This window comes from Mustela lutreola, chromosome 7 (assembly GCF_030435805.1).
Source record: "Mustela lutreola isolate mMusLut2 chromosome 7, mMusLut2.pri, whole genome shotgun sequence".
Lineage (NCBI taxonomy): Eukaryota > Metazoa > Chordata > Mammalia > Carnivora > Mustelidae > Mustela > Mustela lutreola.
The window spans coordinates 44,362,753-44,389,427 of record NC_081296.1 but is presented as its reverse complement, the minus strand read 5'-3'; the positions used below and the strand labels follow the sequence as shown (position 1 = coordinate 44,389,427).

General features: G+C 36.2%; 1 protein-coding gene across 12 annotated transcripts in view; it reads left to right on the top strand.

The window, feature by feature from the left end:
- Positions 1 to 5,577: 5,577 nt before the first annotated feature.
- ZNF280D (zinc finger protein 280D) overlaps positions 5,578 to 26,675 on the top strand; it is a 136,776-nt gene continuing 115,678 nt past the window's right edge. For 5 of the 12 annotated variants that reach the window (XM_059180581.1, XM_059180593.1, XM_059180591.1 and 2 more), the window contains exons 1-3: positions 5,578 to 5,758; positions 20,973 to 21,018; positions 24,959 to 25,105. In XM_059180581.1, the coding sequence (XP_059036564.1) occupies positions 24,970 to 25,105 (136 nt within the window). In that variant the 5' untranslated portion in view covers positions 5,578 to 5,758; positions 20,973 to 21,018; positions 24,959 to 24,969. Of the gene's footprint in view, positions 5,759 to 14,244; positions 14,302 to 20,972; positions 21,019 to 21,130; positions 21,200 to 24,958; positions 25,106 to 26,675 lie in introns of all 12 variants that reach the window. The other 7 variants (XM_059180584.1, XM_059180582.1, XM_059180586.1 and 4 more) reach the window with 7 other exon arrangements.

Below are 26,675 nucleotides of genomic sequence, written 5' to 3'. Positions count from 1 at the left end.
GGCGCTATGGCTGAACAAAATGAAATAGAGAAGAAGAGGGGAGCATGATGGAATAAGCGTTAGAGATGTTGAGTTTTTAGGTCCTGTGGGACATCCAAATGGGATCATCATTATATGATGAGGTATATGGCTCTGAGGCTTTAGAAAGGGGTGTGCTTTGAAGATACATCTTCTTATGAAAGTAGAGATAAAAGTCAATGTCATAGGAAAACTCAGTAACAGTGTATTTGGATAACTAATACTAGGTACTCAAAAAAATAACCCCCAAATCCCAGAGACTTAACATATTAAAGTTTATGTTTCACCTTATAGTGTAGTGAATATTGATATGTTTTTGGGGGGAGGTGTTTCTTTTCCATCAATCATTCAGAAACCCCAGGTTTCTTCTACCTAGTACGTCCAACTGTTTTCTAGGGCTTCGAGGACTCTGGTAGATCTCTGCACATGACCAATTGAAGAACAAAAATGTCTGGGGAAAATGTAAAGAGGTTTTAGAGGCTGAGTTAGAAGTGTTGTTGGCGGGGCACCTGGGTGGCTCGGTCGGGTAAGCATCTGCCTTCGGCTCAGGTCATGATCTCAGGGTCCTGGGATCGAGCCCCGCATCGAGCTCTCTGCTCAGCAGGGAGCCTGTTTCCTCCTCTCTCTCTCTTTCGGCCTACTTCTCTGCCTACTTGTAATCTCTATCTGTCAAATAAATAAATAAAATCTTTAAAAAAAAAAGAAGTGTTGTTGGCGTACAGCTCAAACTATCTGTAGCAAAGGACCACTTTTTAAAAACTTTAAAATCTGTTACAGACTATTACTTTTGTAGAAGACAATAAAATGTTGTGAAAATGTCAAATTTCTATAAAAGTTTCTAAACTTTTTCATTTGCTGTACTTACCTTGAAATGGACCAGAAACAAACAAATCAGGGAACAATACTGGTCTCTGAACCACTTTTCCTAGCATTGGCGTAAATTGCTTCTGATGACGTTCCACTGGCCTGAACTAGTCACATGCTGCTACTTGAATGTGAAAGGGATGGGAAATGTTCAGAGGAGGAAAGTAAGTGATTATCTCCAGCTTTAAGCCACTCCTCTCATTTCAAATATCCATTTATCTTTTAAGAAGGGTGGCTTTGGAGCTAGCATATTAGCTTAACATGCACATCTGCAAGGGTTCATTAGACAAAACCCTATAGAAGGTAGCCTCAGCCTAGTCCTACAGTGGGATTCTGGAGTGTAGGTCATGCCTCAAAGTTGTTCTCACCCAGGACAAGAAAGTTAGGGCTTCCACAGTCCTGCATTTATCACTCCTTGGTTAAAGTGCTGGCATTATTCACGGTTTCTTTCAGTCTCTATGAAGGCAGGTGATGTGACTCCAATAGCCTAAGGGTAGTCCCTTGAAAAAGAGCAGCAGATCCTGGCTGTTGGAAGTAAAGGCACAACGGAGCTTGCAGCAAAGGGACTACCCAAAAAAGGTAGACAGATACCCAAAAGTAATGGTTGAAGCACCAACCATATAGCCCTCTGGGGACATGGTTTTAAAAGCTGCCTTATTTCTCTGCTTTCTTAATCAAATCTATCTCTCAACTTAATACCTGTTTCTTCAATTATTAGATATGTTCTGGGGATCTAATGTATAGCCTAACACTGTATTGTATACTTGAAATTTGCTAAGAGTAGATTTTAAGCTGTCTCCCACATACATGCAAAGTGACTGTAATTAATTCTTGTGGTAATCATTTCACAATGGATATGCATATCAAATCATCACATCCTATTTATATACAATTTTGTCTCTTATACTTTAATAAAGCTGAGGAAAAAAATAGTAGCTGCTTCTTTGAGGCTATCTGAAACAATAGATACTATCTGAAACAACGTGTATAATCTGATCTTTTCCTAAGGGCTGAGTCATTCTGTTCAAATCCTACTGAGGCTTCTTTGCTCAAAGCCTTTTAAAATATAGCTCTCTCTCTGTGGAATCTGGAAGCATTGTGTTCTCAAACTCTGTAAGGTGGCCCAAATGCTGAATTCTGTCCCCCCCCCCTTTTTTTTTTGTAAACTGGTAAATCCTCTTCCATGCTAATCTTTTTCTTGTAATATTTTACAAATCGCACATAAAAAAATCACCAACATCTAGTACTGTTTTCTAACTCTTCCCTTAGAGCTAGAAAGTATATACTTGTACTGATCTGCCTTTTAAGGTATTGTAGACAACAGTATACCCACAAGCTAATATGAATTTTTGGTTATCCTTCTACATGGTTCCTTAATTCCCACCTAACTGCTATGCTCAACTAATACTGCATATTTTAGATTTTTTGTTACAGTAGGCCACTATTTCTGTTATTAATCAGGGTTAGTGAATTTAGTAGCAAACAACCCTCAAAACTCAGTCAGAACCCAGTAAAGGTTTACTTGTTGCTCTAATCAGTACAGGGAGGATCTGTGTAATAGATGTGCTTTTGTGCAATTATTTAAGACCTGTGGTTCTTCCATCCAATGTTACTGCCATCCCCTAGCTCCTCAGAATTTTCTGTATGCGATCACTGAAATGTGAAAAACAGAAAGGACCTATAAATCACTGGAGGTTTTAATGGTCAGGCTTAGATTGGGAAATCACCACCTATGTTGCACTGGCCAATACAGTCACATGGCCTGATACAGAAGTAAAGGAACTAGGAAATGTGGGTTTCCTGAGTATGCAAGAGGAAAGTAATATGGTGAGTACTTATCATTGTCTCCACCACAGTTAGGATGCTTTCACTTGTAAATAACAGAAAACTCAATTCAAATTGGTTTTGTCAGAAAAAAGAACTTTTCTCTACCCTCTTAGATTTACTTTTTGGGGGCTTGTGAATTAAACCTGATGAAAGGACAGGTTAGCAAGAGTAAAGACAGATTTTAATCACACACTGTGTGAGGGAGTTTACCAAGATATGTGACTCAAAGGAGTGGTTAGAAATTGGGGCTTATATACAATTTTAATAGGTGGACAGGAGGGGAGAGGGCACTTAAGTGAAAACAAATGACTTAGTGGGGGAGAGTGTGCACTTATGGGAAAACAAATGACATTTAGGAAAGATAAATGGGCCCTAAGGAAAATAGATGGGAGATATGATAGTTTTGGGACAATGACTCTTTAGGTGTGGTGACAATTCTCAGTGTCTCTGGTGATAAGAGCCAATCTTCTCTGGTTGCTGCCTGGGAGGAGATTTATGACAATTGAGTTCTTTTGGGAAGCTCTGCTTTCAGGCAGATAAGAGATTTCAGAAACTCAAATGCTTTCAGCTAAAAATAATTTTTATGTCACAGAGGCTTATTCTGGACCCCTTCAGCTTAAAAAGAAAAGGGGAATTTATTTGCTCATATAACAGAGAAGTCTAGAGGTAGCAGAGGGTTCAGATAGGGTTTGATTTGGAGGTTTATGATGGTCTGAGATTGTGTTTCTTTCTCTAAGATTGATTCACCCAGTCCTTCCTCCTCCACCTGTTAGCTCTATCATCAGTTGGCTCATGGTAGTAGACAAAAAAGTTGTAGCTCTTCCAGTATTCACATTCTAATGTCAAGGCCCTACCATCCAGAGAAAGAAAAATCTCTTTCCCACAGTCATGAGCTTCACTCTGATTGGTTTCTGAAACAAAAACTGGTTCAAAGGGAGGTAAGGGTGTTTCTAATAATTTTAGGCTGGCTGGACCACTCTTGGAACTAGCGGTGGGTAGTGGTTATTCCACCCAAATTATATAGGTGAGCGTAATGGAGAGGTGAAAATGGAAGCTGGGCAATCACCTCTATACATTACAGTCAGGGAAGAGTGTGGAGCATGACCTCACTTAAGGAGAATAAGTACTGTGAGGATACTTAAAAAGTAGGTACAGAATGTTAAGGGGCAGGAAATTGTTAAGTCAGAGAAACAAAGTCTTAAAAAATGATAGGAAAGTGTGAACAGTAAGAGAACCAAGAGAGTCATATTCTACCAGCCAAGGAAGAAGTTTTAAGGATGGAGTCATAAAAAAAATCATCTAAATTACTTCATGCATATTGATTTTATACTCATTGGAAATCTTTTATAATTTGGCCTCTCATGTAAACGTTTCCTTTGAGTGAAAATGTGTCACCCAGAATTTTCTGGTCTTCAGGACAGATATGCTTGTCATGAAAGAAAAAAAAAAAAAGGAATAAATTTAGATTTGGGCTTGTACATCAGTCTCTAGTAGGTTTGGTTGACATGAATCATCCCCTCAATTTAAATTAGCTCTAGGGTCTAACAACATTAAGTTTCTGTTTCTACACCTGGGACCAAACTACAGAACACAGAGTGAAATCTTCAATTCATTTTCATTACCATAACATGCTTTGCAAACCATTAGAACTATATTTGAGCTACAATGACTTAAGGATATGGCAAGATTTTTGAACTTCTAGATTTCCAGTTTGGTATTTTGATTATTCTCTCTTCCTGTAAAACTTACTTTCAGGGCAAGAAAGAGAAAGCTGGATAGATTAACTCGGGCACAGTTTGGGGGGCTGTAGGTCATGGTTACCTGTAGCCTTTCCCGGTCTAGGAATAATTTAAGTGGTCTTTTGGTGAGATTGATCTGGGGGATAGTAATCAATAAGGAAGTGACTGTAATGCTAAACCCCATAGAAAAGCTGGGGGGAACGTCTAGATGAGAAAGAAGAAACTAAATCAAACAGGAAGAAATAGTACAATTCAGTGATGGGTTTGTGCAGTGATGAGTGTGTGTTAAAATCTAAGGAAGCAAGAGTGATCTTGTGAAGATAACTGGGAGAGGAAAGTTTCCTTATGGTTCAACATATAAGATGTAGCAAGTATTTATGCAGGCAGTATCTTGCTAAGTGTTCTTGTAAATGCACTTATTGTAATCTTTTTCTTTTTTTAAGATTTTATTTATTTATTTGACAGACAGAGATCACAAGCAGGCAGAAAGGCAGGCAGAGAGAGAGAGGAGGAAGCAGGCTCCCTGCTGAGCAGAAAGCCCAATGCGGGACTCGATCCCAGGACCCTGGGATCATGACCTGAGCCGAAGGCAGAGGCTTAACCCACTGAGCCACCCAGGCACCCTATTGTAATCTTTTTAAAAAAATGATTACAGGGATCCAAATGGCAGAGTTAAGAATTAAAGGCACAAGTGAAACCGTATGTTTGAAACAAATATGGGAAAATTAGCCAATTATTAAAAGAGCCCGACTTTACTTCTCCTCTGGCGTAGGTCTTCGCCCCTCCTGCACAGTATTTCTTTGTAATGGCGCCTCTCTTCCTAGCCCCTCTCACTGTCCAAGCCTGCGAATACTAGCTGTTACACACAGGGAGGACCCGGAACTCACGTTCCCATGCCTACACCTACGGTGCAGCCCCGACCTCGGGATCGCTGCCTCCCGCCGGCCCGCAAGGAACAAGCCGGTGGCCACCCACAGTCTCGCCAAGCCCAGCCCTGGCCCTCGCCCGCGGCAGGCGCGTGGCGGGGCGCCGCGGCCTTCGAGGGCCTGCGGCGCGACGCACATGCCCGCGCCCGCCTCCCGCGTCGGCGAGAAGAAAGGGAACCCGGACGCACGGAGGCTGACCCGGAGCCTACCCATGAGGCAGCGCGCCGGCTCCACGAGAACCCCCCCCCTTCCCACCGCTCAGCTGCTGCTCCGCAATGGGAGCCGCCGCCGTCGCCGCTGTGTAGTTTTTCGTGCTCCTCCTTTTCCTCCTCCTCTTTCTCCTCCTCCTCAGGGCCCCAGTCAGGCCGATCCGCTCCGCTCACGGTAAGCGCCCCCCGCCCCCGCCCGCCCCGCGCTGCAGCAGGCAGAGGCCCTCCCGCGCGGCCTGCGCCGCCTCACTCCGGGGGCGCTGGGCCGGGGGTGTCGAGGCCGGCGCGGTTTGCCGAGAGCGCCCAGGGCGCGGGGGAGGGGACCGGCTGCGCGGCGGCGGCCGGACGGCCATCTTGCGCCGGCCCCGGCGGGGGAGGGATCCCGGCGCAACGCGGCGGACGGCTTGGTGCGGCAGGCCGGAGCCGCGCAGGCCTCCGCCACCTCTTCCTCCGTCTCCTCCTCCGCCTCCTTCGCCTCCTCCGCCTCCTGCACCTCCTCCGTCTCCTCCACCTCGGCTCCCGGGGCCTGTGCGCCTGTTTGCCCCCAGCCTGGGTTTGGCTTTTCTCTCTACTGCTCCCCTTGGTCCGCTGTACATTTTGTTTGGCGAGGACCCATGCTTCCCCAACAACAACGCTCCCCGGAGTCTCTTCATGATAGACGGAGACCGGAGGGGGGTCCGAACTTCCAGGCACCCGGGGCCCGAGGGCCCCTGTCCCCTCTACCCTCCACCTCCCGCCCAGGTGACCAGTCCTCCCACGCTCACACCCTCGTTCTTGTCAAAGGGACTTCCCTGCTCTGCCCGTTATTGTCTACAGAAGGGCCCTGAGGAGAAACGTGGAGTTGGATACACAATTTACTGACCGAGTTTTCAGGTTTCACTTAATGAGACGGAAAGAATGAGCTCACTCTGAGGTTTTATCCTGCTCTACAGATGGAGGGAGTTCCTCCCAACTTAGCTCAAGTTTGAAGGCTTTTAAGGAGAAATCTTGCTAGAGAAGAGAGACCTCAAAGGGAACCCGCTTCTTGTGCAAGCACGGGAAGACCTTGGTCCAAGGGGTTCTCTTTGTTTGCAGAGATTTGTTTTTGAAAATTCTGTGGACGTAAACGTCGTTGTTTTCAGATTTGGACTGGGTCTCAAGAATTTGACGTCTTTTAGTGCCATTAGATATAAAATTGAAACCTAGGAGGAGAGTTTTAAAGGACAAAAGCCACCTCATAGCATTTGTGATAAGTCCTGCCTTGGGGGGATTAGTGACAACTCAGGCTAAGCGGAAACTTGCTGTGCCACGGAAGGCACAGGTTTGCTTGGAGAATTGTTAGGGCTGTGTGCTGTTAATGCTTAAAACATCAGTACCAATACCGTTATAATTGTATCTTGCATTTGTATCTGCCATCGATACGCTTGATTTGTACCTCTTAGACCCCTTTTGGACTGTTCTGTGTTTATGGAACGGTTTCGAAGATGAGGAAAGAGAGCCTCAGGGAGACGTCTTTAATGAGGTCATGTCTAGGAAGGGATAGAACCATTTCTAGAACCTTAGGTCTCCTGATTTCTCGTTCAGTGCTCAGTTCAGTGTATTATATTTCTTTTGTGGGAATAAGCTGACTGAGGAGAAGCAGGGAGGCTCACCTACAAAATTTAAGAAATATTCAACTGCTCCTTTTACATTTCTGTTTTTAAGAGTTTGCTTTTAGCTTTTCAACTTTTATTACTGAAGTTTTCAGGTTAATTTTTTCCCCCAAACATACTGAAAAATTGAAGAATAGCCCATTTGCACATTCATATGTACCACCTAGTTTTAAAAGTGTTGCCATCTTGCCACATTTCCTTTATCTGCTTATCTTACATGTTTTTTGGTGAACATTTTCAGAGCACATTGCAGTTATCATGACAGTTCACACCTAAGTCCTGTTGATGTGTCTATATGGATGTCATAAGAATAAGACCAATTTTCTGTATAAGCACAATACTGTAATTGTACTGAAGTATAATCTCTACAATCTAATATAGATATGTAGTATGTATTCACATTTTCCCCTTTGTCCCGAAAATGTCCTTCTTAGTCATTTATTTTGGAACCAGTATCCAATCATGTACGTTTGTTTCTGTTAGTTTCTTTTAATTTAGTGTAGTTCTCTCTCTCTTTTTTTTTGTGGGGGGGATGACATTGACCTTTTGAAGAGACCAGGCTACCAGTAGTCTTGTAAAATAACCCCCATTCTGTATTTTACTGATAGTTTCCTCTTCATTAGGTTTAAATTATACCCTCTACCCCTGTATTTTCTGTAAACTTGTAAATCTGAAGGCTTGTGTAGATCAGGCTTACTATTTTTGGCAAAAACACTCAAGTCATGCAGTGTACTTCACATTATTCAACATCAGAAGGCACATAAAGGAGGGTTATATGTTACCCTATTAGTATTCCTAAATTTGATCTCTCCAATAAAACGGTGACAGACTATCTTTCCACGCTAAGCTTTTTCTTTTGCAATTAGCAAGTAATGTAGGGAGTGATATTTTGGCATTAGTATTGGCATGAATTTACCTGCAGTAATCTGATAATGAAATCATTGGGAGCAATCCTCTAGAAATCTAGGACCAACTTACTAGTTTAGGGAACTTTGAATTGCTGCTATCCATTGCCATTGGAGCCAGACATCAGAGATGTCACAAACTTCACCTGCTTTCCAAGTTTGTTCAGGGCCCTTGTAGCAGTAGTGAGCTGTGATTAGGAAAGTTCTTAGTTAAATGTTGGAGAACTACAAATCTCAGCATTCCCATTTCAACCATTTGTACCAGTTAAGACTATCTAGTCCAGTTCTGCTTCTTTAGTCCAGTGTTTTACTGCTCTGAATTGGCGTTTTTAGTAGGAGACAAGAAGGCAAAGGACAAGAACATATAATTTTTGTATACTCCTCCTTCCACACTTGCTTTATTTATTCAAGAGAACACTTAGAATCATACCAAGATTTTTTTTTCCCCCTGTACAAATTCAGCAGGGGTTGTATCTGAATGGAGAAGCAATTCTGGTAAATAGAAAGTAAACTATAGTTTTAGGTGACAGGAAATTGGAGATTATTGACAACATGTTTTGTTACACTTCAAAAGTAACTTTTGAAAGGTGAGATATAGTTATTTATGACCTGTTTACTAATTAAATATATAATCCTGCTTCAGAGAACTCAAAAAATCTGATTTCTCAGTCAGATTATTTTAAAGATAAAAATAATGATTTACTTGATAATTTGTATCAAATGTGTATATGGAATTTTTATTCGTTTCTACAAAGTAATTTTCTTTTAAGGACTCAACTCATAACAGGAAAAATAGCTTACTGCTATTCACCATCTAGATTTAAAGGAACTATTTTTTTTTTACACTTTAAATTATTTTATATAAATTTCATTATATAATTTACAGAAAAATAAGGGATTATGTAAAACAACTCATTAGAGCTTTTAATTAGAATTTAAACATTATCCCTTTGTATATATCTTGAGACATGAAAAACAAATACATATCCTGCATCTAATTGCATACCATCCCTACAGTGAATATGCATACTTCTCTAGTTTTTATATGCACACAAAGAACATCTTCCTTTATTCTTCCCACTTTCAGGATAAAAAATGTGCAAAAAAACATTGTGGTTGAAGGGTTAGACAAAATTCTTTCCCTGGTTTCCACAAGTTCTTTTCCTAGTTGCATGAGGAAGAGTCTTCTTGGTAATTGAAGCTTTTCCTGTGTCATTCCTTTCGGTATAGGTTCTGACCCTCTTAATGAGTGTATCTACCTCTCCTGTAGTTTTTTCATAATAGGGCTCTCCATGTTAATTTATGCAAGGTTGGTTTTTGTTTTTGTTTTTCTAAGATTTATTTATTTTTAGAAAGTGTGCAAATTGGGGGAGAGGGAGAGAAAGAATCCTCAAGCAGACTCCCTGCTAAGTGCAGGGCTTGGTCCCAGCAACCTGATCTTATGACCAGAGCCAAAATCAAGAGCTGGTTGCTCTGCAGGCTGAGCCACCCAGGCACCCCTGAAAGGGTTTTTGAATTCATTTATGCTTGGGAATGCATTGAGCTGAGAAGAAAAACTGGTTTTTCTTAGGAAAAGTATTTATTTCTTCATCAAATATGTATGAAATCCAGATTATGTGCAATTGACTTTTCTTGCTTCTCATTTGTGAAAATCCATAGAAGTTCAACCCTGTTTTTCCTGATATTGCCAGATCAAGAAAATTTCTTGTTGGGTCATATTAAGCCAGTTCTACACTTACAAAAAGTTTGTCACAAGTTGTATTCCTGACAGAAATTTTAAATTCGTTTGTCCATTCTTGTAATTTTTTTTTTTAAAAGATTTTATTTATTTATTTGACAGGCAGAGATCACAAGTAGGCAGAGAGGCAGGCAGAGAGAGAGAGGGGGAAGCAGGCTCCCTGCTGAGCAGAGAGCCTGATGTGGGGCTCGATCCCAGGACTCTGGGATCATGACCTGAGCCAAAGGCAGAGGCTTTAACCCACTGAGCCACCCAGGCGCCCCTATTCTTGTAATTTTTGTATTAATCTTGGTTCTACTCTTTCTCCTTTTCTGAAACTCTGTGTAGATTTACATCTTTCAAGCTTAGGATGTTTCACTGTCCCATGTTGTCCAGATTTTTATATCTATTTTCTGGGTTTTGAAGGTGTATATATACTTGAAATGGGCAACATTGAATGTGACTAACTACTTACCAGCTGTCATGTGAACCTGGGATGTTTCCATCTTATAAATATTGATTTGATATTTAAAATACTAATGATAAATTCTAGCTTATCATTCCAGGGCTTTTTTGCACGTGTGTCATTAAATGCAGTACTTAATTTTTCGAAAGTTTGAGCGTTCTTAATTTTGTTGAAGGGAAGCTGGCAATCTTCTTTGCTTCATAATTGTAAGATATTTTCAGTTCTAGATTTGTAGATGCCAGTTAGCATAACCAATCCAGTGAATTAGAAAATTTCCCACATCATCTGTTTCCTTCTAGTCACCATTGTATATACCTGCATTCAACACTTGTCCACTTAGGAACTGTACCAAGTTACTCTCCTCTGAAGATTCAGTAGGAGATTTCCCAGATTTTGTCTAATATTAAGTCTAAGGTGCTTGCTATCTGTCTTTGGGTTCATTTTTAGGTTTATCTATTAATGGTGAAATGTGACCTCTGCCAGTTTTCTTTTGTTCCAAAATGAGCAGAAAATGAAAGTTCTGAATTCTTAACTGGATTCAGTAAAAACTAAAGACAAATGAAGATCAGCATATGCTGTGCTAACATATGTCACTTTGACCTAAGGATTATTTTGAGTAGATGGCAATTTAGAATTAATAGAAACAAAAGCTGTTTTCTGTTCTCTTGTTATCCACCTAAAAGCCAGTCATAAATATCCCCCCCCTTTTTTTTTTAAAGATTTTATTTATTTATTTGAGGGAGAAGGAGTGAGAGCATGAGAGAGGAGAAGGTCAGAGGGAGAAGCAGACTCCCCAAGGAGTTGGGAGCCTGATGCGGGACTCCATCTGGGAAGTCTGGGATCATGACCTGAGCCGAAGGCAGTTGCTCAACCAACTGAGCCAGCCAGGTGCCCAATATCCCTTTTGAAGATATTTCCCCCCTTGTCCATGGAAAGGAAGAGTGACTCTTACTACTTGAGATGGAGAGTTAATAGCAAGATTAATTTGCATAAGCAGACTTAATGAGAATAATAACCCTTATCTTCCATTAGTTCTCCCATGTATATTGTAGTAACTTCTCCATGATTTATTGTCTTTCAAAGCTCTAATTCCCTTTTCTTTGTTAAAATGGTATAGAAGACCTTGAGTCTGACCACTTTGAGCTTTACTTCATTTTTGTGAATTCCCGTGTATATAAATACTAATAAAAATTATGTGCTTTCCCTCCTATTACTCTGTTTTTTTGTTAGTTTAATCCACAGCTCCCCAGGAACTGCAACATAAAAGGGTAGAAGTAAAGTTTTTTCTTCTCGGTGCAGACTGCAGAGATGATGTCTTCAGTCTTATATATCTTTTTGAAAGTTGATTCAGTATTTTGTGCAAAGCAATAAGAAAATAAAGACAAGAAAAGTGAAAGATAAAGCATAGTGATGATTTATTTCATTGTTGCATTATCCTAGGCAATTAAATCATTCTTAAATTTCTTATTATTTTGTTTTTCTTGTAAGCGTAGTTGGGAATATTTTTTTAGCAATGGTGAGGTAATACCTAGGATGATGGAATTAGCAAAATATTTCAAGTGGTAGGAAAAATAAAATCAACTAAAATCACATAATGTATCTCAGATTTATAAAAGGATTCTGTAGGCTTACATAGTAATTGTAAAATACAATGAGTTTTATTCTATTTAAAAGTAATAAGATGTTGTTTGAAGATTTCCAGGAAACAATAAAAGCCGTAAAACGTCAATCTTTACAACTAGAACTACTCAAGAAAGAAAATAAAAAACTAGAATTGTTTTTATGGATTCTGATAGTATATTGAAGGTTAATGGTTAATTTGGACCATTAAATATACAGAGTTCCACCTCTTTCCAACACATATATTAAACCTGCCTGCTTCTCTATTTTCAGCTGTTTCCACTCCATCTGTAATGAATGTGGGTAGTACTTTGAAAGTTACTCCTTGAAGTTTCTGTTCCAAAAAATTTTTTGTTACTATTTTTCTTCCCTTCCCAACTTTACCTTCAGAGCTCCTCTGTAATAAAAAATGATTAACTGAAGCCCTGTAGTATCAAATAATCCATAGAGACAGACTAATTTTTATAACTGAAGTAAGGTTAATGTAACATTAAGTTCACCATTTAAATTATTTTAAAAAGTACAATTCAGTGGCATTTAGTACACTCACGGTGTTAAACAAGCATCAACACTAATCTCAGAATAGTAGTTTCAGCTTCTCAAAGGGAAACCCATTACCCATTAAGTAATCTCTCCCCATTTTCCCCACCCCACAAGTCTTGGCAACCACAAATGTACTTTCTGTCTCTGTGGATTATTTGCCTATTCTCGACACTTGATATTAATAGAGCCATACAATATGTGACTGACTTCTTTCACTTAGCATAATGTTCTCAAGATTCATCAATTTAGCGTGAATCAGTACTTCAGTTTTTACTGTTGAATAATATTCCATTGTATGAATATGTCATTTTGTTTATTCATCTATCAGTTGATGAACATTTGGCTTGTTTTCACTTCTTGGCTGTTATGAATAATGCTGTAGGGCTAATTTTTGTGGAGAAGTTATGTTCAGTTCTGGAAATACTGAATTTGACGTGAGTTTAAATATCCAGATAGCACTTTTCAGTAGTTAAGAGATGACAGGCTGGAATTTAGTTGAGGAGTCAGGGTTGGAGATTAATATTTGATGATTTTATAGGCTGCTGTTGAGAACTGATAGCTAAGACTGTGGAGTGCATTAGATCTGTCATTTAGGGAACAATTTGTGCAGGGCTAAGGACTAAACTCTATGAAAAACCTGATTTTATACCATTTAAAGGAGCAAGAGAACATGGAGAATCTGTATAGAGTTAAATAGGAGGAGGTGGGTAGAGAACCAGTCTATTGTCATATAAACAGATTTCGAGGAGGATGTTTGAAGAAATTGGGCTAAAACAAGGAAAATGTAGATGAAGAAAGGGTAATTTGATTTGGCAGGGGGAGGGTTATGGGGATCTTCCGTTGGATACCTTCAGTAGAATACTGTGCAGTAGAAAATGTAGTAGCTGCACTGCTGTGCTCAACTTAGTTTTGAGTGACAGAATGCATAGTGATAACTAGAGCAAAGGGACTGCAGCCTGCATCAGGGTCAGCAGAGGTTTTACTTGGATGAAATGGAGGTGGTGCAAAGAGAGAGTCCCCATATCCTTATGAAGAAGGGTTCCTTTTACATAGAAGCTTTTAAACTCTGCTGGTTTAGATTGATTGTAGATGTAAGCAGTCTACTGAAGCACAGGCCTTCTACTTAGTGCTTTTACATTAAAAAAACTTTATCAGAAATGTTAAAATTTCAAAAATGGATTTATCATGATTTGAGATTTCAGATTTTGCTCTGAATCAGTGTCTGTGAAGTAGAACTTGATATCATTGGGAGTTGACATCAAACAGGTTTGTTAAAATGCAATTTATATTGTTTAAAAATATCCACTATTTTTTTTTTTCAGTTATTATTCTTTCTTTAGGAATTTACTTGCTTTGAGTAAACTCAAGAATTTTATCCTAAGTGTTGAACTTCCGCCCTGTTGCTTCATTCATTACATTAAACTTGAAAGTTTCTAGAAAATATCTGGGTATGGTAGGTTGATTACCAAAAGACTTTATTCATAATACCGAAATGGCATTTCATAGTTCAACATTCTCAGAACAGTTGTTTGTTTATTTGTTTGTTTGTTTTAAACTGAAATAATAAATTCCCTTTGTTTCTGTGTAGGTAAAAATTTATATCCCTGTAACAGGTGGTTATGTTTATAATATTAGGGTTGGAAGAGCCCTTGGAGATGTTGAAAGTGACCATTTCAATTATATAATGCTTAAATATTTTATATTTTTCTTTGGTGATATATCAGATCTTGAGTTCATCTCATTTCCTGATACTTAAACTGTTAATTGTTTTGTTCTTAGGTTGAGATGAAATCTGCTTCCCTGTAATTTTGGTCTTGTTCCTGATAGAGGCAAGTGGTATGTGGCTGAAATCTCTGGCCTTTTAAGTGCCTAGATTTGAATCCATGCTCTATTCTTAGTTGTGTTACTTTGTGCAAGGTACTTAACCTCTGTAATTCAGTTTCTACAGCTTTAAAGTGAGGATGATAAGAGTGTCTACATCATAGAATTTTTGAGGATCAGACAAAGTAATGTATGCATTTAATGGTAATGAAGTTGTTATTATAAATAGCATAATTTGTAATATGATAACATAATAGTATATAATGAATTAAGTAGTGTTGAAGCTCAGCACTAGGAATGAAATTCTCTAGTTTACTCAAAGCAAGTAAATATTACTAATATTGTTATCACTTGAATCACAAAGAATAAGTTATCCTCTTTCCTTCTTTCTCATCACAAACTTAAAAATAATATGTAAATTATTTTTACTTCTAACACCTCTAACCCACAATCTCATGTTTCCTAGGTTAAATATCTTTAGTCTTTTGACTGAGACAGAGTTCTAATTCTAATTCATTATAATGAACATGTGTTTTTGTTTATCCAGCATCTTCCTTCCTACTTTCCTAACAGATATCTTGATTATCCTTTGGGAAAATCTTTATCTTACTGGAATTTTTTTTGTTATTGTTTTCGGTTGGTTGCCTTTCTTCTATCTCTGGTACCAGGGCGAGCTTGGGCTGTAGGACTAAACCTATTTATTACAAGTCCTTAGCAATAATTGGATTTGGGAAGGACATAGGACTTAAGCCAAACCAATTAACTCCAATCAGAGCTAGTCCACTATTACTGCCCTAGACTTGAAACTTGGAAGGTGTTAAGTTGGAGCTGGTATAGTCATTCACAGTGGGAAGTCTCTTCTGAGAGTAGAAACAACATAGAGAAAGAAAAATCCAGGAATGGAGATACAAAATCTAGATTTACATATCATTGTTTAAATTGTACCTGTATTTAGTTCTGTAAATGAGCTGAGGAATTCTCTTTTGCTTAAGCCACTTTGAATTGGGTTTTCTGTTACTTATAGTTGAAGGGGACGTAGCCATATATAGTATGCCAAGTGGGGATTGATTAGGACAATAGAATAAAACCACTGTGTCTTTTAGTCTCAAATTCTGTTATTTTGACATTATATCACAAATCTGATTGTATCAGTTCTTGCTGAAAATCCCCTCCTTGGCTTCCCATTGCTTTTGGGTTAAGGAAAAAATTCCCAATATGATCTCTAGGGTGCTGTGTTGTTTGACTTCTGTCTTATCTCCTAGGGGATACCCTTTTCTTTTCCACTCACACTAGGGTTTTTATTTTTTCCTCCAGTTTCTTATATTTGCTGTGCCTTAGATCTTTTGTACATACATGCTGTTATTTCTGCATGGAATGCTGCTTTTCCTTTCTGTCCTTTTCCCCATTAATTCCAATCAAGGCTGAGTTCCAACCCATTCCCTTCTTTCTTTCTTTCTTTGCCTGTTCACTGTTAACATTGCTACATGTATGATCTTTTTTTTAAAATGACTTTTGAGATGTTTGGTTTATTTAAAAAATAATACTGTATATCCAGTATATTCTCCTCTTTGGGGGGACCTTTCCTCCTACTCTTGGAATGACCATTTTCAGAATGTAGTATTCTGCTTAAAATAAAAATTAGAATCTTTCAGAAATTGGTTAAGATTTGGTGAGTTATCTTCTAAAGTTTCTATAATTCCCCCAGTATTTTGTCTGTAGTGTTTAGGGGCTAGTGATCAGATGTTTCTAACTGTACATTTTGTGTGGTTGAAATGTGCCCTTTTCAAGAATAAGTCTGGTTTTTAACAGTAACCGATTAACTGGACTGATTCTAAAGAAGTATAGGTACTGAGTTTTCTAACAATAAAGTGTTTTAAAAAATAAGAGGCGTAAAAGGGGGAAGTACTTTAATTTGTATTTGTATTTATTTGAAATTGGGTTTCATCTGCTTAATGTTTATAAATTAATAAGTTAATTTCTTTATAAAATTTCATATTTAAACATCTGAATTTTATGAAATAGTTCTGGTCTTTTTTAATTATATAGGGTTTATTCCTTATGCTATAAGGTTTGTATTTGTGTGATTTATATGCCAAGGTACACATCATCCTTCTCTGTTTTCCTAACCCTGTTACAGTTAATTTCCATGATGGGATCAATAGGTGATGGATATTCAGGTGATATAGAAGTGGAATTTTTAAAATGGCTCTCTGTCCTCAAAAGACTATGTATGTTTTTAAGATAATTAACATTAAAATGAATTTTCTAGTATCAGCTTGAGATAGCTGGAAATTTTTGAGAGATCACAGAACCAGGGTTGGAAATACTAAATTGTTATTCACAGTTAAGAACTCACTTTGAATCCTTAAAGCTCTGTCCATTTGGAATAGACCTCCATTTCGGTATGCCATTAGTCACAAAGACTGAAGAATTGTTTATAAAATGAAATAGACTGTAAACCTAAGTTTTAAAGTTAGTGGAATGATTTGAATACCCGGTTTCTTGTGAATTGCGTGAGAGGAAAAAATGACAGTGTTCTGGTGATCCTATGTCATCAAAATCATTCTGCTGAAAAATTCTTCTAAGTATATAAGTAAAATTATTAAAGGTTTAGTGTTTCTTACAGCTAGGTTGTTAGTCTTAGACATAATTTAAGAGTTAGTTGAACATTATTTGTATATGCTTTCCTTATTTTGAATAATTTCAGTATTTAAAATGATTATATTAATTTTGGTTTTGTATTTTTCCTTTTATGTTAATCTGGTTTTTGATGTTGCCAATTTCTTGGTTAGGAATGCAGGCCCCCAATTAAAACATTATCTTTATAATGAGAAAAAAACAAAGATTAGCTTTATAATGTGGTTTTTCAGATTATTTCATTGAATAACTTTTGGGTCTGGGGAGATGGACCATTCATCATTTCAATTCAACCATTCACCATATTCCTCACTTTTTCATTTTACTTGCTGCTTACTCATTTTTAAAAAGGATTTTTTTAAAAATTAAAATACAGTGATGGATGTAAAATGAAAGTTTTTTTTTTTTTCTATGGAAATGGTATAAGGTACTTTATCCAAATGTTAATTTTTATCTGCTGGTATCTTTGAATTAGGTATTTGTTTTATTCCATGAGACCAGTAATATGTAATTTAACAGTATTGATACATTTTAGGTCTGTGTGTTACATTTATATGAAGGTATAAAATTTTTTATGTGTTTTCACTAGTTTTCAAATGCTTCTTCCTTAAAAAGATGAAAATATGGTAGGATAGATTTTGACCTCTACATTCTAGAAGGTATACTTACAAAACTAACATGTCATCATGTGAAATACTATTGCATTGAAGATCTTAAAAAAAAAAAAATTTCTGAATGCTCAGCTGATAGCTTTTAAATTCTAGTATACTAACAAAATTGTGATCTGTTCTTAGGGTTCTTGAAAATGGTATTAAGCACAGAATTAAAAATTGTTAAGATTTATTGGATGATTTCTGTGTGCCAGGCACTGAGTTCTATGCTTTATGTGTGTTATCTAATTTAATTTTCACTATAACTTTCTGAAATAAGTTACATATGTATAGTGAAGCAAGGCACAGAGATTAACTTTCCCAAGGTCATCATAAATGGTTGAGTCAGAATTTGAATGTGGCATTCATTCTTCACCATGTTTTACTGTTTATTGTTAATAAATGTTTAAAGTACACAGTATACAGTATAGAGCTAAATTAGGCTGTAGAGATTATTAGAGCCGAGACCCAGAATTGTAAGGTGATTTGATTGAAAGTTGTAGCAATGCTGAGGCTATGATGTGGTTCTTCTGGCTTCTGGCCTAATGGTCTTTCTTCATGTGCAGACTCTACAGTTGTGGTTTGTAGAATTGCTTAATCTTTTATCAGAAAGTAAATAGAACTATATCCAGTACATAACACACCTGCCATATTTTGTGCTTAGGTACCAGAGAAAATGCATTACCTTTATTTAACACAGTGATATGGTATCAGGTAATACCTCTGAATGGATAAAAGTAAATTTTTCTAACAATTAAAAATTTAGACCTACATTTCCATTGATTTTTTTAAATATCTGTAGAAAAAATTATTTAAGGTATTGTTTAATTTTAGATGTATAAAAGCTAAAATAATATAGTAAGATAGTAATTAAAAATATTTATGTGAGCAGTCTCCAACAGTAAATGAATGATTTTCTAAAAAGTATTTGATAAGTCAGTTAATTGGAATTTATTTTTTCTTCATAGAAACAAGTGTATTAAACATGGTCATAAAACAAGTCAGTAGCTGAAATTGAGTGTTCTCTTTTTCTGGCTATTTTGGGGCTCAGTCTGAGCCGTAGCGACTATTAGAGACATTTTGGAACTTTGAGATCCCCACCTTTGCTGGATATTCTACTTCCGTGGTAGCTGATTTAATCCTTCTTAGAATTCCATTCCTTACCACCAAAATTCTGAAGTGGTGACCTGAGAGGTGTTTATGGTGGTAATTTTGACATGCTTCAATGGCTAAGATGCCAAAGGAATTCATGAAAGTGTTTATTATTCAGAACAAGATATGGCAATGATTCTTTAGTCCCGTGTTGTCCATTGGAAGTGTTCTGTAGCTTTATTGTCCAGTAGAGTAGCTACCAGCCACATGTGGCTTTTAGCATTTGAAATATGGCTAGTAAAACTGAGGAACTGAATTTTAAATTTTACTTAATTTTAATTAGTTTAAACTTAAATAGTCACATGTGGCTAATGGCTACTATATTATGTAATACAGCTTTAGGCTGAAATTATGGTTCTAATTACATCTGAGGATTTCCAACTTTATAGTGTGTTTGAGACTACATCAGTTGAGGTTTCTGAGGTTTCCTTGAGCTTTTGAAGTAGGTTATCTTAAAGTCATCTCTATCATAGCAGGCAGTAGATGTCTGTTCGTATTGACAAGGCAGTCATTAATTGAATATTTGTAAATTGAATACTAATTTCAGTTTTGGCAAGAGATATTTATATGATCACCTAGCAAAAAATGCATATATGTCAACTATATAATATTCAATATAACCATTATTAGAACCCAGCATAACTACTGAAATAAAAAATATTATATTTGAGTCTCATAAGCTGTATAATTGTGGCTCTTGAAAAATACTCTAGCTGACAATTAGGTCCTTAACATGAGCAAAAATTGTCATGTATTTATCTCCTTGACATATTCATAATATTGATAATAGTTTAGAGGTATGCTACAACTTTTCAAATAATTGAGTTAATGAGATTTAAATAGACTTCAGAACTTGGTGAATTCATTTAAACACAAAATATATTAGAGTCTTGGCCCACGGGTGGCTCAGTTGTTTAAGTGTCCAACTTTTGATTTTGTTTCAGGTCATGATCTTAGGGTCATGGTATTGAGCCCCGTTTGGGGCTCTGTGCTCAGCAGAGTCTGCTTGAGGATTCTCTGTCATTCTCCCTCTGCACCTCCCTCTGCTCCGTGTTCTCTCTCTCTCAAATAAATCAATAAATCTTAAAAAAAAAAATCCGTTAGAGACTCCTGTGATACTATTTAGAACATTTATAACAGTAACTTCTGAAATTAAAATGAGTTATTTTTCCCTGTGGATTAATGAAGTCCAAATAAGTTGGAAACTAGAAAGCAGGAAAATTTGCTTGTGTCAGCCTGAGGATAAGGAGAAATATAAAGATTGAATTAGTGTGCATTTTAGTATTTTAGGTATCTGGTGTCTAGTTTTTATCTTTTTTTGCTTTATAACTAAAAGTTATTTTAAAATTTGTAATTTTTATAAAATTTATGCTGTTGGTGTTTGGGGATCCAGAATAATTCTTGTTTTAAATAAATGAATTAAAATTTCTTTTTGATAATTTTTATTCTAATAGCAATATCTTTTCAATCCCAAAGAAATATAGGTATATTAGATTATAAATTTCTGAAGGCAAGGACCATGACTTACTCATTTCTGTTTTTTCCCTAGAACTTAGCACATTATCTTGCATTTAGAAGGCAATGAGTTCTTACTGTTTTTTTTTTTGTTTGTTTGTTTATTTATTTATTTTTTTAGTAATCTCTACACCAGCCTGGGCGTCGAACTACGCTGAGAACAAGAGTCGTATGCTCTTTTGACTGAGCTAGCCCAGGCATGCCAATGAGTAGTTACTTTTGAATGAATTAATCTATGATGAAATATGTCCAATTAATTTGCTCTCCCTTTCCAATTAATTTTCTTTCCCTTTTAAGGTCTTTGATAAAAAATCAGAAACATATAAACTAAAATTTATTTAAAGTTTTTTTTTGTGGAAATAATTACATTTATGTCTGAAATCTGAATAGGTTATAGTTAAAGATTAGTATTCTTAGTATTTGAAAATTCAGACTTGCTAAAACAATACATCATAAAGTGATTACTCATTTTTATAAAAGGACACTTTAAAAAATTATTTGTAGGTTAATAAATCAGACTTCTTCCAAGGAGTAAGTGCTTAATAGAATTACCATTTTATTTACTGAATTTGCATTCATTCAAGAATGAACCAATTATATATAAAGTGAGTTGCAAGTATATGTCAGACATATCAAACTTAAAAATTGAGCTTTTCGTAGGAAAAAAGATTAAGTATGTGTACATTTAATTTAATGAGATCCACTCTAATACTAGGTATCTTTATTTTATAGGAAGGAAAACTGAGATATAAATTACTCTCTTGTCTGGAGTCACATGGTGAGTTTCGAGATCAAAATTAGATCCAAGAATTTCTGAACCCCAAGTCTCATATTTCAATATTTGGCATTACTTAAAATGACTCATAAAATTGACTGATATCATGTGTCAGTACTTAGGTGACAATTTACAGAGCGTCAACTCTGCAACTTGATGGGCGACAACCCTTTTCAGCCAAAAAGTAAGTGTTGCTGCCACAACCGATACTAGTATATGTGGCTTTTGTATTAATAAATTTGCTTCAGTAGAAAGGAGGAGAAGTAGGCACATTTTTTTAAAGTCAAAAAAACTTAAAAGTTGTTAGAGTAACAAATGCTCACATAACAGATAATGTAAATTAAGAAGTGAGTAAAGTAGAAATGAAATGTTTTTTCTTCTTATGCCCAGTGATAACTATTAGTTCAGTGTACATAATTACCTCTGTTTCTTTTATGCATAGACAAAAAATAATTATTTCTAAAAAACATAAAGTTCTTTTGTGTCCTTAAGTTTTTTTTTTTTCTCGACAATCTATCCTGAGTGTATTGACAGTGGCAATGCCCTGTTAAGAAGAATGAGGAAGACCTTTGTATTCTGTATTATTTGCTAGGGCTTCTGTAACCTAGAACCATACACTGGATGGCTTAAACAACAGAAATTCATTTCAGAATTTCTCACAGTTCTGGGGACTAGAAGTATGAGATCAAAGTATTGGTGGGGTTGATTTCTTTTGAGGGCCATGAGGGAAGGATATGTACCAGGGCTCCTTCCTTGTCTTTAGATGGTTTTATCTCCAAGTGTGTATCCATGTTCAGGTCTCATGTTTTAAGGACACCAGTCATATTGAATTAGCACCCACCCCAATAACTTCATTTTAACCTCACTACCTCTTTAAAGACCCTGTCTCCAAATATAGTAATATTCTGAGGTACTGATGGTGAGGACTTTAACATAGGAATCTTGGAAAAACATAGTTCATCCCATAACACCAACTGATCAGAAACTTTTATTATCCATATACAGTAAGTTTCCCTAATTTTTAAAAATTAAGCATTGTCTGACCACTTAGTTTCCTAGTCCATAAATTATATACTATGTGCCTATTGGCTATCTAGTGTGTAGAAGGAAATACACTCAAAGAGCTCAGTTTGGTCTTGGGACATATAATATTTTTAATCATTTGACTTGCAGAATTCTATATAATAAAACAGTATAGTTTAGAAAAGAAAGGGATCAGTTCATGATATTCATGACATTTGGGAAAATGGAGAGGCCTTTTTTGTTTTGGGGGGTTGGCTGTTAACATTTAAATTAAGACAGGAAATAATTTGTGACATACTTTTATAGAAAGGAAAAAATTTAAAAATTTATGAAAGAATTGTTCTTAATTTGATTTGGTATTTCCTTTGTATGCCATCCCCAAAGTGTTTTAGTTACAGTATTTTTTCTTATCTTTTAAGAGGTGGTAGAACATTGTCCTAATTTTGAGTCAAAAGTAGAAGTGGCATTACTCTAATAAAAAATTACCCTTAGAAATAACTATGTTTAAATGATAAATGAAAGATATTGTCAAGCCAGTACTCTATAATAGAGTTTTTTTGGGAGGGGGGTTGGTAGACCTCCCTCATCTCATTCTGTATATTAAGTTATATCCACTTATATCCATCTCTACTGTGACTACTTTAGTTTAGGTCCTCAGTACTCTTTCTCTTCCCCCTCCTGTCCACCTTTTCTTTTTTCTCCATCTCAGCTTAAAAGCAGTATATGCACATAGTCAAGACCATCTGAAAAGGCTTTAAATGGCTTAATGATAGTTTCTTGAAGAGTGATTATGTGCATATATGCATATTGGTTGTGCTGTCTGTTGCATAATCAATTTTAACCGCTTTCTAATAATCATGAGAATTTTTGCTTGCTTAGAGCTATCCCTTCCTTCCAGGTATCTCCCAATAATTGTCTTAATATTTTGTTAATCCATAGTTGATGTTTCATTATGATGACTACAATAAATGCTGTTCACTGATGAGCATTGTAATATGCTTTTTAATATTCTGTTATACATAATACATACATTTACTGTTCGCTCCCACTCACCCACCTACCCTTCCTCTCTCTCCCCCTCCCTCCCTTTCTTTCCTCTTTCCTACCTCTCTCCCTTTTCTTTCTTTCTTTCTTTCTTTCTTTCTTGTGCAGCTGTTAATGCTTTTCACTTTTTTTCATTTGCTAAGTTATATTAAAATCCATAGGCAGATCTTCCCACACCCTTCATTAGCCTCTCAATTCAATTTTCTACACAATAAAACTTGTCAGGTAACCTAAAAGTTTACATTTTAATAATCTTTTCTTTGGTATCCCAGAGATATTTCCTTTTGAAGTACTGATCCAGTTTAGTCTGGACTGGTTGTCTTCCGGGTGGGCTTTGTCCTGGGACTTTGTATTGTATTGAATATCATATTTTCTACATGCTGTGTCTTCTTTCTTGGTTAAGTCTTATCTTTTTTATGGATTCTTTAGTAACTTTCTGAGAAGGGTTTTACAGGGAAGTAAATCTTGTGTGATGTTGCTGTTCTTTATTCTCACACTTGATGAAAAGTTTGACTGCGTAAAGAACTCTAAATTAAAAACTAATTTTGGTAAGAAGTTATTGAAGTATTATTTACTGTCTTCTACTAAATTATTATTCTATGGTTCTTATTCTTACTGACCTTTCTTATATGAACAGTTCTTCCCACCTCACCTCAACCCCTGTGCCCCACCACACCCCATAGATCTTATCTTTTTATCTTTTGTTCTGGAATTTCATGACGATGTGTCTTGATGTAACTCTTTTCTTGATCATTGTGTTGTGTACCTAGTGGGGCCTTACAATCTAGATACATATGTTTTCCAATCTAGGAAATATGTCTGTATTACTTCTCAGATAACCTACTCTCTGCTTTCTCTCTGTTCTCTTTCTGTAAATTTTATTAGGTGAATGCTGTATTTTGAAATTGATTTTCTCTGACAACCTTGTATCCTCTTCTTTATCTAGTTTGTGTGTGTGTGTGTGTGTGTGTGTATTTTTCTCTTAGTTCCACCTGTGGGGATATTTTGAGTTTTTAAAAGCAATTGAATTAAAAATTTTTGGCTATCATATTTTTAAAACTTTTTGTTTTCTGAATATTTTTATAACATTCTTATCTAATATCTCTAAAGATGCTAACTATATTTTTCTTGATATTTTTCTTGCTGTCTGCATTATCTCTTTTCCTTAGGATTCTTTATGATTTTTATTGATTTGGTCTAAAAGATAAGTTTTCCTCAAGTTTCTGGTACTTATTGATTGTCCACTAATATTTAGTATTTAAATATTAACATTTAAGAGTAGCATTTAATATTTAAAATTCATCTTAGGAGCTCTGTGCTTGGTCAGAACTTCTAAGGTGGTGTAAGTTCATATTTACTCCACATTCTTTGATCTGTTTCTTTAGATAAGAAATGTCTAATTTGCCCTGAATGGAATAAGTCTCACTTTGTTTCCCTTATTTTACTTTAGCACCTCATCCCTGTTTTTTGACTGGACTTCCTGAATTTGGTTCAGTTTTTCTAGTATATCTCCTATGAGTTGCCTCTTATTCTTAGTTTATCTCCCCTTTGTTAATATGTTTACTCCCCAGATAATGGTTAGGTGCAGTCTCTTTTGTAGATAAACTTATACTCCAGGCATAAGACTGGAACTGGTTTCCACGGTTTCATGTAAATAACTACTGTCACCTGTTACCTATTTATCTAAATTTGTTAGTTTTTATCTTAGAGAGTGAGCTCTGAGTTTCTCACTGTTGCTTCCATGAACTATCAAGTCATGAGTTGCCACTAGGGCTATTAGAGTGGATCTTAAATATGTGAATATTTGTGAATTTAAAAAAATGTATTTACTTTTCCTTTTGAAAATAAGGTTTAATTCTCTCCTTTTGAAAATTAGACAATTCAAAAATGGCAGAACTCTTTATGGAATGTGAAGAAGAAGAGTTAGAACCATGGCAGAAGAAAGTAAAAGAGGTTGAAGATGATGATGATGATGAGCCAATCTTTGTTGGAGAGATATCAAGTTCAAAACCAGCAATTTCAAGTAAGCATTTACTTTTAGTGGAACTGATTTTTATAACATAACTGTTTTTAATGGAAGACCTTGTGAACTGCTTTATAAGGTACTTGTTCCTCTGTAAGGAGTTAGAGATGAAAGATTTGGTGAGCGGTGAGTGAGAATTATAGAATCAGGATGAGATGTGATTAAGGACTTGAGAAGGGACGTAAAAGGTTAAAATACCAGATGTGAGGAAAGAAATAGACTAAGATTAGCTGATACATTGGAGGTCTTTTGAAATTGGAAATCATAGTTTTTAGTGGAGCCAAGTAACCTGTTCATCCGTTTGTTTATCCCCCCACACACACCTTAAACACAGAATTAGAGAACTAGAAGAGGTTACAGTACTTTTCTTCAAATGTCCTAATATGCTTAATAAATTTTAGTCTCAAACAGGGGTTTTCACATCCAGGCAACTACAGTGTCATCCATACAGTGCTACAAAATATATAGGCAGAGAATAATTTTAGTCTCTAGCCTGTGTGCCAACAGGGGGTTCAGCTTCTGACCACATTCATCTTCCAGCAACTCACGTTTATAGTCATGAGAGAGAAGAGCACTGTCTACAGCCACTGTACTTGGGTGATATAGCAGTTAGTTAATACTTAAATCTTTCATGGCTGTCTAGCACAATATTTTGGTACCTTTGTGGATTATTAGATTTTTGTTAGAGTAGTTGGATTTGACGTTGTTAGAATATTAAAGCAGTGACCAATGACTCTTATTAAAATGTCCACTCAAAAATGTAAAAAAGTACAGAGAACTAATATACATATTTTAGGGCAGAAGGAGAAAATAAATAATTTCCCATTGTAGATATATGTTTATTTGTTCACTTGTTTAAGCCAGGGGAATTTAACAAAGAATATGACCAGCATAATAGAGTTTTCTTATCAAGACAGGGCTCAAAAGTGTGATTAAGACAGTACTTTTCTGAAAGCTTCTGAAAGCTTGGTTCTTTCTTCTCTTGCCTCTAAACTTGGAATGGCACTTTTATTCAGTTTTATCAGAGGGAGAATCACTTAACCAATTAAGTTCTCAATACCATTTCCTGTGGCAGATTGATAATCTTTAGGTTCTAGGTGGAGTGCCACTTTGATTGTAAATTGAGCTAGACATGATGGCATGCTTGTTGATGATAGTGGAACATGATTATATATTCTCTTAATTACTATTTCTAGTCATTGTAATCATTTTATACTGGAGTATTACCATATTATAAAATTAATTGTTAGAATTATAGAAAAAATAACAGTTAAGACCAAGTTGAATTATACTAGTAGAAAATTGTTAATCATATTCAACTAGAACATTGTTTATTAATGTTAAAATAATTCTGTCAAAAAGGAGACTGACCCCAGTAAAAATTATTTTCTCGACAGTTACGCAGAATTTAAATGAATTTTATTACTGTTTTTGTGTAAGCCATAAAATTTTTAATATATGGAATATGAGTTAAGTGTTTATATAGAACTGCTAGAAAGGGGAGTAAAAACTTGTGTTGTAGAATACAGCCCCGAAAAAGTACATTAGCCAATAGTTCTTTGATGGTTTG